Genomic DNA, 15261 nt, shown 5'->3' with positions numbered 1-15261 from the left:
TCACTTTTTTTATACTACATAGGAAGGGGAAGAAGAAAATTCATACAGATCTGTATTTTTAAAACTATATGTTCATTATTTTTTAGTAACAAATAAAATGCTTAAGTAATGCCAGGAAGAAGAGATTCCTCTGAGACTGCTTAAATAAATATTAAGATCAAGTTTTAATGAGCATATTTTATGTTAGATGTGAAAGCATTCTGAATAGTCTAAAATATTTTACTGAATAGTTTAAATATATTTTATTGAAATATATTACTTTTAATAGACTTAAATCTAATTTATTCTTAAGGCAGTTAAACATATACCCTGATCTTGTTTGCATTATTTATGGACTTAGCAAACCCTCCCTTCAACAATAATACATGTGTAAACTTCATCTCACATCTGATAATTTTTACTAATAATTTTTATCACAAGGTTAATTTTAGAAGAGTATTCCAGGGGGTAACAGTTAATCTGGGAATTCTAAATCTCTGACAGGGTATGATCTCAAGAAAGTCTTTTGAAACAGTGCTTGTGTCTTAGATACTTCAGGAGGAAAATGGAAAAATGAGAGATCAGAGAACAAAAACTGGATGCAAAACCCATCTTATCTGCTCAATATCAAGTTCCTTCTTCACTGTCACCTCCCATGACAGTAAAAAGGAAGAAAGCAGAAAAACTTCTTAATGTTTCTGGCAGGTTTATCGTCACCCTAACTCCCTAATGCCCTTTCCCACTGAAGGGAAGTTAAAAGGCAACTGGGGTACAAAACCAAAATTTACTGCATCCATGATAATTTAGGAACAAAAGATACCTCTCAGACACAGCATTTATTTCAGTCACTTTTGTAAAAGATAAAAACAATAGATTATTAGTCCGGGATGGCCCTCAGTAACACCCCTGGTTTACAACAGAAAACAATCTATTCTAGGTACTACCAACTGCTACTACTAAAATCTTCCCATCTAATACTCTTAGGAATCCAGTTCTTCTAACTGGTCGACCCCCATCTTTCACTCTACGGCATTCAGACATCTGAAAAACTATACTTCTTTCTATCGACCATCAATGTTTATCTTCTACCAGAAACCACCTTAATCTTATGGCTACATTCTTCCTCATCCAAGCAGAAGGTGACTTCTTTAAGTATATAAATTTAGGTATGTATTTATGGTTTCTTAAAGAAGAAAAAAGGGAGGGGAAGACCCTATTTTTCATTTGTGTATTCCTTCTCTTGGATCCGCTAAATCAGTTCAGTGGCTTATCCCTCCCTTCAGGATTTGCCACTGGTATTTTTTCTTTAACTAGCTGTCTTCTCTGTTCTCTGTACTTCGCACTTCTACTCTTTGCTTGCAATGAGCAACACTCAATGGAATTTTAAATTGATGAACATGAAAAACAGACTAAGGGTCTTTTAAAAAAGTAAACTTGATTGTAATATACAAGGTAGAATGGAAAACCTAAGGATAAGTTTTAACTTACTCTACTCACCTTTCTACTGGCTTCATAATGCTATCTACATGTATTTCTACTGGCATCATAATGCTATCTACATGTATTTCTACTGGCATCATAACGCTACATGTTCTGGCAATTGCCAAAAGTACATTTAAAAGTACATTATTTACTTTATAGTATCTCATGCTTTGAATGAATATCACCCAAAAAATGTCAGAGCATGAAACTCTGTTTGGAAATTCCACTATATCAGAGCCATTAAGAAAACACACTCAGACTAAATCTAAAATAATATCCAATAAGTCTGTTGACAGCATTTGCAATACCCCGACTTTAGCATTGGTCATCATGTAAAAGATCTTTTATAAAAGATCCAAATAATGCAGAACTATTTAGAATAAATAATAAAACGCCCTATTTGCTGTCACATAACCCAAAGTGAACACTACCAATAATCTGATCTTTCTTCTTTCCTTTCTTATTCTTTGCTTTTACACACATACTCACACAAGCTTTTAAAACATAAATGGCACTCTCATACAAATAGTTGTACGAAAACAACTGTTTAGTTAACTATAGTTTCTCCGATTTGCTTAAAAAAAAAAAGAAAAAGAAAAATGGATCTTTAAATTCATTACTAGTTATTGTACTCAAACTGTGAGACTAAAACTATTCAAATTCATAAAAAAAATTTTATGTAAATAGTCTTATGGTAAGCACAATTTATGTAAAGATAATTTATTTTAAATTATGTTTTCTTGGGGAGGTGTGTCTCTTTTGTTTGCTTTTGTTTCAAAAAAACTAAATTCAAAAACTGTCATTAGGTCATTAATTTGTCATAGTTCAGACAGATGGCAGTGTGTAATTCATATTTCGGGGGTTTAAAAGCAGCAGACTCACAGAAAATATCTCGTATTTCTTTTTCTAGTTCTCAATTATGTTCAAACAAAACCTATCACCACTTTTAAACATTTTGCATTCAGCAACATATTCAGCAATATATTCAAAGCTACATCAGAATCAGTGTTTTTAAGTATTTATAATTTTAAGCAGTACCTAGAAATGATTAGATACTACCTACTTATTAACAATACCTAAGAAATTCTTAAATGCCCAAATTTTAAGCTCTAAGTGATATATGGATGATATGAATAATCATTTCTAGCAAAAATAAGTGAACCTACTTCAATCAGGAATTAAACATAAACCTTCAATCCTAAAAGGTATGTAAATGCTACTTCTCTAACAAAAAAGGTAACAAATGTATTGAAAACAAGCAATCTACTTCAGACCATCTAGATACCAAAGGTATTGACATAAGTTTGATTAAAAGACTTGAAAGATATGTCTTATAAAATAAATATATTTTCATATGTAAATATTACTTGCTAAAATGTTTTGAACAACAAAAACGAAACAAGTCTCTTCATGAAAATGACCATTATGGGGAATGTTTTATATAGTCACAAAAAACAATAAAAATTCCTCTTTAGAATTCAGCCAGAAATTCAACAGGAACATCAGTTTCCCAGCACTTCAAAATACGGCCAAGCCCTGCATACTGATGTCTCAGTAAGTAGTAGGTAAAGTTGATGCCGTCAGGTGTAAGGAGAGCTACAGCTTCCATGATAATAAGAGAGCAATGACAAAAATGTCAAAGGTGTAGACACCCAGAATGTTAATTTATTAGAACGTGACTTTACACTGATTAATTATATGCTCCTCAAAATATCTGGAGAGCATAAGAAAAGTTAATTGAAGCATTCCATTTTGTACATGCAGTTTTAAATAAGTGATAGAGAACTGATTCTAAAATTATAAGAACGTGGTTTGAAATCTGTAAACTCTAAATATGCCATATAAAGATATTGTAATGAAGATGATGAAGATGACTATAAAATATTCATGGAAACATTTACACTAACTTGGATTCTACTGAATATGACTAGTGGTGGTGGTTTAGTCCCTAAGTTGTGTCCAACTCTTGTGACCCCATGGACTGTAGCCTGCCAGGTTCCTCTGTCCATGGGATTCTCCAGGTAAAAATATTGGAGTGGTTGCCATTTCCTTCTCCAGGGGATCTTCCCAACTCCAGAATCGAACCCAGGTCTCCTGCACTGCAGGCAGATTCTTTACCAACTGAGCTATGAGAGAAGCCCAAATATGAATAGTATGAAACTTAAAAGATGTTTAGAATCTTGAAGATCATCAGTTTGGATCTGATCTGAAGATTCCAAAATCATTTTGAAACTGAGACATGGTATAAATACATATCCTAATAAAGAACATAACAAGACGGAATTTCAGAATTATTTCAACATCTAAGAAATCAACTTTCCAAACTTCTTCAAACAGATCAGAAACACATTATTTAAATACATCTATGCAATATGCTAATCACAAGTAGTTCCTAAATTCAACAAAAAATTACTGGACTCCTACAATGACCCACTATGATACTATATACTGGGAATAAAGAATATTGGGTTAGCCAAAAGGATTGCTTAGATTTTTCCGTAACATCTTAAGGAAAAAGCCTAATGAACTTTTTGGCCAACCCACAGATAAGAAACTGACATTTTCTGCAGAGATTCACATCTGGAAAATCTCTAATTAACTTCTTTATAATCAATGTACAGCCCCAAAATAAAGTTGTGTGCTTTGAAAAAATATTCTTAAATTCACACTCAGTAATTAAGACAAGCTTCCCTATTAACTAACCTAAAATACTATAATTTTCTATAAAATCTCATTTGCTGTGGTTGAACTATTTCCAAGATTTCATGAAACTAGTGTGATGTTTATTTCTCCTGACCTATAAACTAGAAGCTCTTCAAGACCCCAGCTTATATAAGATGTCTTTCTCAGGTAGCAGTACTACTATCTTCATTTAAAAGTGAAAGTGAAGTCATTCAGTTGTGTCCGAGTCTTTGTGACCCCATGGACTGTAGCCTACCAGGCTCCTCTGTACATGGGATTTTCCAGGCAAGAATACTGGAGTGGGTTGCCATTTCCTTCTCCAGAAGACCTTCCTGACCCAGGGTTTGAACCCGGGTCTCCCACATTATAGGCAGACACTTTACTGTCTGAGCCACCAGGGAAGTCCTATCTTCATCTAAGGCAGATATTAAAACCTCTTAAATCGCTGACCATATCACACATCAACATTTCTGTGAATGGAAGTTTGAATTTATGGTAATAGTAGTTGGGACATCCTTTATAGTATTATAAGATAGGTTTCATAGAGTTAGGCTGTAAAATCAACATTTAACAAGCCTAAGCAAAAATGTAAAATGTACACTAAAAAAAATGAATGGGTCCTAGGCTAGCAAGAATTGGTTATAACCTGATTATACGTATAAGTTAAAAACTGAATCTGGAGGATTTAGCTAAGGAAGTCAAGAAAAAAAAAAAAAAAAAAGACTCAAAAGTATTTTTGCTCAGCCTATATCTAGGGAATCTAAATTTATGTCCATTTAGGGAAGAAGGACAGAGAAGGCAATGGCACCCCACTCCAGTACTCTTGCCTGGAAAATCCCATGGATGGAGGAGCCTGGTAGGCTGTAGTTCATGGGGTCACTAAGAGTCAGACACGACTGGGCGACTTCACTTTCAGTTTTCACTTTCCACTTTCATGCATTGGAGAAGGAAATGGCAACTCACTCCAGTGTCCTTGCCTGGAGAATCCCAGGGACGGGAGAGCCTGGTGGGCTGCCGTCTATGGGGTCGCACAGAGTCGGACACGACTGAAGCAACTTGGCAGGGAAGAAGGAAATACACAGGAGACTTCAACCATAATGATCCAAATGGCAATGCTATCTCTACTGTGAGGTGGAACATATTAGACTCTCTTGGTCTAATGCCATTAAACACTTGAATGATATAACTGACTCCCTGTGTTTGGATTACTTGCTAACCAAATGACTTTTGTTGCTTTACCCATATAAGTCAGTTCACAAGAAAAAAATGATTTGGTTAAGTCAACTGGAGTGATCAAGATCCTACATTAGTTCGAGGTTTATTTTATTTTTAATGAAAATACGGACATAAATTGGCATTCCGATTTGAAACATCAACTTTGTAAACTTGTTTAATGTGAGTCAACCATGAGATATGGGATCACTCTATGTGTGCCACTAATCAAGTTTTGGAACTTACAAGGCTGAGAACCAAATACTAGATTATAAAAAATTTTCTTGAGGAAATGGTCTCCACTGGGAATTTATTTTAGAAGCTCGCTGTGTTTTCGCCTTTGTTTCATTGTGCATCTTTAGATTTATACACTTTTGAAGAATTCTCAGGTGTAAAAGGTGAGAAGCAGTTTATTTATTGACAATCGATATAAATCATGGTGAGCACATCACACTTATTTGGTTCTAACTGCAAGAGGATCATTAATATCACAAATAAAATATGAATTCATTTGGACCTTGAAAGATAACATCCTCCTCTAAAAAGATCCCTAACTTATTTTTGATGCCCGAGTATCAACAGTGAATTACACAAAAAAACATTAAAAAACATTTGTTGGATCAACAATTAAAAGACAAAAATGTCTCTATAGCGAGTTCTGAATCTCTACATAAAGGAAATCTCAGATGAAGTTCTTTTCATCATCAACATTCACTTGAATTTTCATGATGTCTTGGGTAGAGCTTACATTTCTAAGATAGAGTTCTATAATATATATTTTGAGGAAATAGATTAAGATGTATTCTATACCACACTTTCCCCCCTACATTCCTTTATCCCAAGTAGCACAATATCATAAACTTTAAAACAATTCTATACCAAATGATTTTCAAATGATATATATCATGTTGCATATTTATGACAAAGTTTTCAAAAAGACTCTGCTTAAAATCATGAAATTCTTTAGCTAGTAACATAGCAGAACTGACTAGTACTTTTTAATAAATCTTTCCTCATGTTTTAAATTATATATTTATAGATGAGAAAGAGGTTACAGAATAAAGACAAACCATTAAGATAGAGGACTTGGAGTATTTGCTGTACGTTAGCCTTATGATTTTTTTTAAATATGTAACCATCATAGTTATGATATTATATATACCACAAAATGTGAAGTTGAAAGGCTAGCATGTTTTGCTTAAAAATCAGAGTCAGTCACAACAACTAAGCCAACTTCTGTGCTCCGTCACTCAGTCGTGGCCAACTTTTTGCAACCCCAAGAACTGTAGCCCACCATGTTCCTTTGTCCATGGAATTTTCCAGGCAAGAATACTGGGGTGGGTTTCCATTTTCCTCCTCCAGGGGATATTCCCAACCCAGGGATTAAACCCGTGTTTCCTGCATTGCATGGTGGATTCTTCACCACTGGACCACGTGGGAAGCCCTTAGTCCAACTTCAGACACTAGCACAAAAGGACTCCATTAAGCAAAAAGAGTTCATTAAAACCTGTGCTCATGTGTTTCAATATAAAATTTTGATTTTATGGGGGCAGTTGGGAAAATATGGTCAATGATGAAATGTTGAGAATTACTTAGGGAAGAATTTTTTTTTTAAGAAATACTGAACTATTGTTAATGTAATACAGGAGGAAAAATAACAAAATCATAAGCTAACATGTTAGATTTCACTAGTTAGGAAAATTCACACTTAGTTAATCTATCCTCCTGCCTGATTGCTAGCCTCTCCCAAATTCCACAGGTGCGTCAAACACTCTGTATGCAGGATTAAACTAAACTAAATCTTATCTGGGAAACCTGCTTCACTATTTTGTATCTTCCCTGATGGAACCTACTCCATCTATCCAATAATCTAGAGATCATCATCATGAAATTTCTCCTCTCCTTAAGACTTCTATCCAAGTCCTGTCTACTTTAAGCTATTATTTCCCAAATCCTTCTATTCCTTATTATATGCACTACCACTAGCTCTCATGACTTTTCATTCTATCACTGCAGAAGCCTATTAAAGAAGTCCCTGCCTCTGGACTGGTTCCCATCTACAACATTTTTACTCCTGTTATAGCTGGTATGATTCCTGTCAATATGAAGACTGAAGTCATCAGCTTTGTTTAAATCTTGTGCTCCCTTGAAAATGAAATCCAAGTTTTCTCTTATATAAGATACTCCATTATCTTGCCCTGATTAATTCTCCAGAGTCATCTCAGGCTTCAGATTCCAAGATTCCAACTTCACACTCCACAGATACCAATCTGCTTTATTTCCCAGAACATAATCGTATTATTTCTCAGCTCCCATTGTGGGTTCATTGGTGAACAAGCCTTCAGCTTCTCTCCTAAATCCTATTCATTTAGTAGTCTCAGCTTAAAGAGCCTCTCCCTCCAAGAAGTCTTCCCAAACCAGTACCACTCCTTGCTCTCCATAATAATAAGAACACTGAGCTTATCACAGAATACTGCCTTGTTTAGATGTCTCTTTAAATTAGAGTATGAGCTCCAGGAGGGCAAGAATAGTGTACCATTTACCTCTGAATCTACCCTACAGTGCCTGACACATAAAAGACTGCCTACAAATATTTGTCGAATTAATCAGCTAGAACAATATAGCAACGTGTCAAATGCCTATAAGTGATAATTATATTTTAAGTTGATCTCAAATTTAAAACACCTAAACTATTACCCTCAAAATGCACAATTAACAACAATCAGGCCTACAGTTTGATCAGGTATCATCAAATGAGAATTTACGGTTCTACCGCAAGCAACAAATGAGGTAAAATTTTAGATACAGATTTTCAAAGAAAAAAACTGATTCTAGATATGGCTAGGTTACTCTATTAAGAGGACTTTTTCTATTTGTAATAACTGGTGTCTTTATAGTACCAATGCTGAGCGATGATTTTCTTGACATGTAATCAAAAACATAAAACTATGCTCAGGAACACTGAAGCCCAATTAAAAAAAAAAAAAAAATTCTGCCATACAGACGGACTCTTACTTCTTTCTAATCCAAATCTTCACAGATCCTTTAAATAACAGAGGTTCTTTTTTTCCTGCCAGTTTTACCCTAAATTAAATGCCTATTTCTGTTCCATGGACCTCTGTAGTAAAATGGAAACAGCAAAAGACCTGAATTTCAAACAAACATGGATTTGAAAAAAAGCTTTCTTATGAATCATGGACTGGTGCAAAAGTAACGTGCCTGCTCTGAGTGTTAGAGCAGTGATTATTTATTAGATGTTAGCATGTGCCAGGAAGTGTGCTAAGTATTTTGTATATATTGCCTCATTTAAACCTCACAACAGTCCACTGAGGTAAGGATTGTTTATCCCCATGCTACAGATAAGGAAACTGGAGCTCAGAGATGTGAAGTAAGATGACTGAGATCACACAGCAAATCAGTGGCAAAGCAAGAATTCTAACAAGGCCGTGTATAACTCCAAAGCCCATATTTTTAACCACCTGCAATCTATTACTTCTAAGCCTCAGTTTTCGGTATTATAAAGCGAAGTATCCTCACAGAGCTGTTGTGGAGACTAAGTGAAGTAAGAGGGATGTACTTAGTATATAGCACTACGCATCCTATATATACTCAATAAATTATACTCCCCTTCTCTTTCTCACACCAGTGCGATTAAGCATTTATAATAAAGAGAAATAGTTCCTAAATACTCTTTATCTATTTCAACAGAGATTCCTGAGCCTGATTAATTCGTAAAAGGAAACTACTACCATATCACTAAGTATAAAATATACTTAGTGATATGGTATATATATATATTTATGTTTATATACTGTTCATATAAACAGATATAAAGGAAAAAGGCAAAGAAAAACAACACGGTCTCCCTCATTTTAGGACTGTCACACAGCTACTAATCTTTTAGAACATTATAAAATTAAAATATATTGATATTCAAAGTGAGGAGAGAAAAGCTTGGGACCCAGAGATCTGAATTCCTGACAGCTTGAAGGAAGAGTCCCAAAAGAACCTAACCAATCATGTTATACTGTTTTCAGTGTATTTTCATTGGAGAAGACAAATTTAGACAAAGATAGAGGCAATAAAAACAACACTTCTACAGTGAGCTATTGTGTTTCTCCAAGACAGACATTTATTCTTATTTCAAAGCAGACTTAAAAGATGGGGAGGAGGCAGAATGAGGAGCAAAAAAAAAACAAAAAACAAAAAACAGCAATTTTGCTGTTAATTCCCTGCTCATATATTCTTCCTTTAGTTCCTTTCTTTTTTTTTTTTTTTTTTTCTTTTTTGGTACATGGCCATGACACTGCTGATAGCTATAAAGAAATCAAGTCAAACTTTTTAAAAATATTTCCTAACAAGTAAAAAGGAAATGTAAGGTATGTTGCGTATATATACAAACTAAGTACTACAATTGGAAAACAGAATGAGCTTTTACATCAAGTCCATCTGGTGTTATATCAGGGTGTGTCCTATGGAAATCCAACCAAGGGTAACTGCCAAGCTAAGCTACAGAAGACAACTCAGAAAGCTGGTGAGTCTCAAGATACAAGCCATATTTTTTAAAGTGCATTAGAGCATCTGCTTAACAAGATTATCTGTTATCACTCCACCCTCATAATAACCCTATTCTACTCCTGTAATACTGTTTTTGTCACTAAAACATGGGTCAGTTGTGGACATGGTGGGCACCCTGAGATAATGACATTTTACAGATATCAGTGATATAACTAACCCACACGGTAGTATCAGTGTCCCAATCCTGACAACTTCATCCTTTTCCTAAGGAACCTTAGAAGACAACTGATTTCTTCAAGCCTCCATTTCCACACAGGAAAAATAGAAACCATAATATACTTACACTTCACAAGGTTCTAAAAATGGAAACCAGCTAAGAAAAAAAAAAATGAATGTGAAGCACTCCGAAAAGAATAAACTAGATTCGCTGACCTGATTATTGGTCAGTCTTGTAAAACTAGAATTACTACTTCTTCCAATTCCACACATGCCACTTGGCCATCAAACTGACTGATAAATGGTATTGACTGCAAAGTGGATCTATGTAAAGGTTTTAAAGTAATAGGAAAAAAATTTGTGTCACAAAGCACTTTCACACCATTAGCTATCTATTTACTGGCATTATAAAAGTAGACAATGATAAGGAAAATAGGACTAATTACAATTTTTTGAACCTTAAAACCCTTTCAAAATACTCAGCAGCAGTTACAGAATAATCTGAAACCAATACGGAAACAAGTATATAAGAATTGGAAATGAGCTAACCCAGAGACAGAAGGAATCACAAAATAAAGTCTCATCCGATGGGCCGAAATACAATATGGATTATTTTTATATTGTTCTGTCTGAGTTGTCTGTCTCAGATTCTTAACTTCCAGATGCTATTTTTAAAATCACTTAACACTGTGTATTTCCAGTAGCCATCAAGGCACAGACTGTCATCCCTGACACAGGAGACTGTCAGCAGACTCAATATGTACACTAATGATCTCAGGCAACAATGCCCATCTTCTTATCAAAGAGATCCTCATTCTAGAAGAAAAAGTCCAAATTTCTCTAAGAAAATTCACTCGAAAACATAGGAAGTAGTCATTACAAAATGTTAAGTTCACGAATACCTCTCACATCTTTTTAAGATTATCTTACAAGCTGAATTTTAAAACCAAAGACTGTCAAGCATTGTACATTTTTAGTTCTCTCCCAAGTCACCGATGCTCTCTTCTAGCACTGTCAAATAATGATAGCTGCTGTCATTACTTTTTATACAATAGCTGGCAGCAAGTTGCACAGGTACCCTTCATCTTAGAACAGTCGTCATATAACCCAAACAAATGACTATGACCTCAGAAGACAACTGACCACTTTCCTACAGTGAAAATAAGTGGGTTCTCACATGGCAGTGTTACTTTACTGCTAGGACGTTAGTTATCTCATAAAAATTAAAGATACTATTTCTCTTATTTTTTTAAACTGTTTTAAAATAACTTTTCACCTCTTACATATGTACTCCTGTCCCCGCCTTACTGCTACGGAGCCTATCTTATTCTATCTATAAAGGTTTTCACATTTACTTTCAGCTCTAATACTTTCAATCAAAATTGCAATTCTGTTTCTGGAAGTCACAGCCCTTTAGGAAGACTATTTGAAGATATTAAAGAAATGCGGAAAATAAATAAGATCTTTTCACAGAATAAAGTCAGCAATGCATATAAAGAGATTTAGGTAAACTACTGATCTCGGCCACAAGTGATTTGCCAAGTTGCAAATGTACAAATCATTATTCCAAGTCACAGAAAAACATCTGAGTGACCAACTACAGGTTTCTTATTCTAATTAACAGACAAGAGTCCCTCTCTAGTGCTATTTGCTTTGGCAATCTAAAATGCTGATATGCTCCTAGATCTAAAAGAGAGGAAAAATGGGTATCTTCTCCATCTAACACCTAAGTGGGTAACCTAGATACTGTAAATAGAGGCTATGTAAAGGATGCAACAGACAGCTCTGAAGTGAGAGCCAAAATATTTAACCTGCAACTCTTTGGAAAAGAACATGAAAACACATGTAGCTTAGCCAAAAACTCTACTAAGATGGAATTGCCACAGGCTAGTAAGTTAAGAAAAAGAAGAAACAAAAACAAAACCTCTTTACCAAACATAATTTTACTGTTGTTGGGTGAGAAAAACTCAAAGGTCAAAAGCACAGTTCTTATTTGTCCAAATTGATCATGTCTACAACTGCAATGTTTATTCAAAATAAGAGTGAACTGCCTTTTAGAAAGGATTACTTCAAAACCAAAATCAAATTCACAAATAAAGGATCTAATTAACCAATTAACAAGCATTTTCCTGCTGATATTCTAGTGGTGGCTCAGGGATAACAAAGTCTGATTATCTATTATTACCTACCCCTTATACTCAACGTTTCTAAAGACAATATTAAGCTAAATATTAAGCTAACAGAAACTGCATATCAATCTATCTTTAGGAAATTAAATGAAAATTATCTGAAAAATAAAAATCTATATTGCCAAGGACCTAGTCACATTAAATATTAAAATGTAAAAATTATACTCCCTATATTGCAACAGTATGTAACTTTTATCAAATTAATAGTCAACTAGCAAAAAAATTAATTAATGCTACAAGATCCATTATAAGAGATTAGCACTATAATTTAACATGCATTCCCTTACTATTAATTTTTCTTCCTATGTGATAAAGGAATTTCAGTGACTGCTTCTAGAATGAAATCTTCCTAGGAAGTGATTCCCATTAATAAAAACAAAGAAAACTTTTAAAAAAGTAAAGCAAGTTCATACAGCTCAAACTTTCAAGTCAATAGCTAGAGTCGCTTAAAGATAACAAACTGCAAAATGTATTTACCAGTACTCTATATACTGTTGCTTATAATTCAGAAGACTTAACTACCTATGAAGCTAGTAACTTTACAACAAACTCAAGTTTTGAAAGCTATAAGAGGGAAGTGGAAAGAAAAATTTGTTCTCTCAAGATAATCAGAATTAACATATTAAGAGTATGCTCATAATTCATCATATGATTCAGTTTTCTTGTTATTAAATCTTCTTTAAAAAGAAAAGAAAATGCCTTTCCTTCAAATGTCACCCAAATAGAAAGCTTTTAAATTAAATTGCATTTAGATGGAAGTCAGATGTCCTTTCTATATAAGAATATAACACATATCAGAAGTAAAAGGGAAACAGATTTCAAATTAAGTAGGAGTAATAAAGCATGTGCACTTGACAACTTATGAAACATCATAATTAAGAGAAAACAAACCAAATCCTTAATAAAGTATTTATCTTCTGTCACTGACAGCATGCAAGTTGCTTTTTTATTACACAGAAACAATGTTTGCTATATCTTGATATAAAGAATGACTCTTTATCAAAAAGAGTAGCCAAAACTATTCCAGCAAGTTCAAAACATCCTTCCAAATTTTCTCAGTTCTTTTCTGACAGCCTAAAACAAAATGCTTTCACTTCGTCAGAGAAATGATGTAAATGAGTTCTACAAATTTTCAGTCACATATTACTTCCAATGCTTTGGAGGAGAAACTTCCACGTTTTCTTAAAAAAGCAACTAACACTACGATTCTACCACTAATGTATTAGCTTTGTGCCAAGGCAATAGAAGATAATTTTTTCCTTTTCTTTTTTTTTTTTCTATGAAGTAACATGTTTCCATATTTTTTTTACTCAACAACAAAAAATAAATCGTCATAAACCTGGCAAAACAAAAGAATAACCGGCAAAGCCTAACATTTCTTACCTGATACAGGTAAGCACCAGCTCCCAAATGCCACCTTGGGATAGTTCAGACTAGTAAGGAGGCTCATGTTTTATGATACCAAAATGAGCAGGAGTAAATCTGTGTTGTTCTTTCTTTAGCAAAATCTATAGCAGCAGCTACACCACAATGTGAGTGGACCCTACAGACCTAACAAATTCAAGTCTATCACTAGAGAAATAGGAAAAAAAAAATCATAAAATGAAGACTTACTGCTTGTCATGTGACTCGGTGAGGCATGCTGTCCATTGGGTGTGCTTGAGGTGAGGTCAATTGCCATATTGGAGTGCTCCCTTTCAGGTGAAAGCTCATTGTCACCTGTTTTCACAAAATAAAATCTTTTGGTCTCTATTCACTTTCACCTAAAATCTAATTACCAACTTTGTAATCATATATGCAAAAGCATGCATAGTCTTGAAATTTTCATGAAATACATTTTTCCCTCAAAAAATTATAAGGAAAAGTTATTTAGAAATATATAATAAATGAATGAAATGATGAAAAGCCACAACCAGCACACAATAAAACATTTTTAAAATTTCACTACCACATTCATCTTAATTGTAAAATAAGGAAAAATGCAGTAGTTAATTTCTAAAGTATCTTCTACTTGAAAAAAATTTTCCTTTAACATCTAACTTAATCATTAAGCACCCGGTATTTTTAATGAGTATTTTCAAACTCGTTGGCCAGAGAGCTGGATGTTTGAGAGTTTGCTAAAAAAAAAAAAAAAAAGTCAACTTAAGTGAGCTAATTCTCTTTCATATCGTGTGTGTGAAAAATTAGGTAACAGAGTACTAAATATTTAGTACATGCGATATTAGTAGACATATATGTAACCCAACCTAGTCTAAACTTAAGTGAAAAAAATCAAGTAGGAAAGTTTTGATCTGCTAAACTATTACTGACTGAAATAATACCCTTAATATGGCAAGTATGTATCTATAGTTCCTTATTTCACTTTCCTGCTATTTTCTCAAACTCATTTACAAGGTGAAACTGTGAACAGACAGTAAGAGTATACAATTCTTGATAAAAATTTCCAATTCAGAAGTTAAAATACAGGTAACAAACATGCTTTTATTTACCAATAACAGATGAATGAAAATGAATACTTACACGTTATATAGCCATCAATAGCCTCTGTTTCCATAGTCAATGTGCAGTGCTGCAATACAAAAGATTATACCCTTAACACAAGGATTCCTTTCAGTCTCTGCCATTAAATGCTTAACTTATATGAAGCTCCAAGCAGTTAGCCCACGTTGCTGCGGCTGCAACCTGTGCCCAAGAAACATACTATGGTGTACTGCATGTGCTCATTTGCAAGTCACTGAACTCTTTCTGCAAATGATCTGATTCCTGCTGGAGATAGGATAGGAAAGATAAGTGTGCTGTGAGATGGGCTGTATCGAGAAAGTAATGACTCTTTTCACCAGAATTTACTCAGTTTAGAGGGAAAAAAAGAGGAAGGGGATACACCTCAAATGTGCCCGCTTTAACTGGGACTGAAGTATTTTACCATTCACTACTTCCTACAATCAAGCTGCAGTCTGAGGACTTTCCGAGTATACAGATAGCT

At 34.2% G+C, this 15261-nt stretch overlaps 1 protein-coding gene across 25 annotated transcripts in view; it reads right to left on the bottom strand.

Annotated features, from left to right (window-relative positions):
- The window catches only part of IKZF2 (IKAROS family zinc finger 2), a 187217-nt gene that overhangs the window by 168201 nt on the left and 3755 nt on the right, over window positions 1–15261 (bottom strand). For 22 of the 25 annotated variants that reach the window (XM_086341813.1, XM_086341882.1, XM_086341768.1 and 19 more), the window contains 2 exons: window positions 14799–14847; window positions 13893–13997 (listed from right to left, as the gene is read on the bottom strand). In XM_086341813.1, coding sequence (XP_086197939.1) covers window positions 13893–13997; window positions 14799–14832 — 139 coding nt within the window. In that variant the 5' untranslated portion in view covers window positions 14833–14847. Of the gene's footprint in view, window positions 1–13661; window positions 13998–14798; window positions 14848–15261 lie in introns of those variants that run through there. The other 3 variants (XM_086341842.1, XM_086341924.1, XM_086341915.1) reach the window with 2 other exon arrangements.

The sequence above is a fragment of the Bos grunniens genome, chromosome 2 (genome assembly GCF_055505025.1).
Source record: "Bos grunniens cultivar Pamir isolate PY7600 chromosome 2, Bosgru_T2T1.0, whole genome shotgun sequence".
Taxonomy (NCBI): domain Eukaryota; kingdom Metazoa; phylum Chordata; class Mammalia; order Artiodactyla; family Bovidae; genus Bos; species Bos grunniens.
Note: the sequence above shows the minus strand (reverse complement) of the source record. Positions and strands in the feature narration are given on the sequence as shown.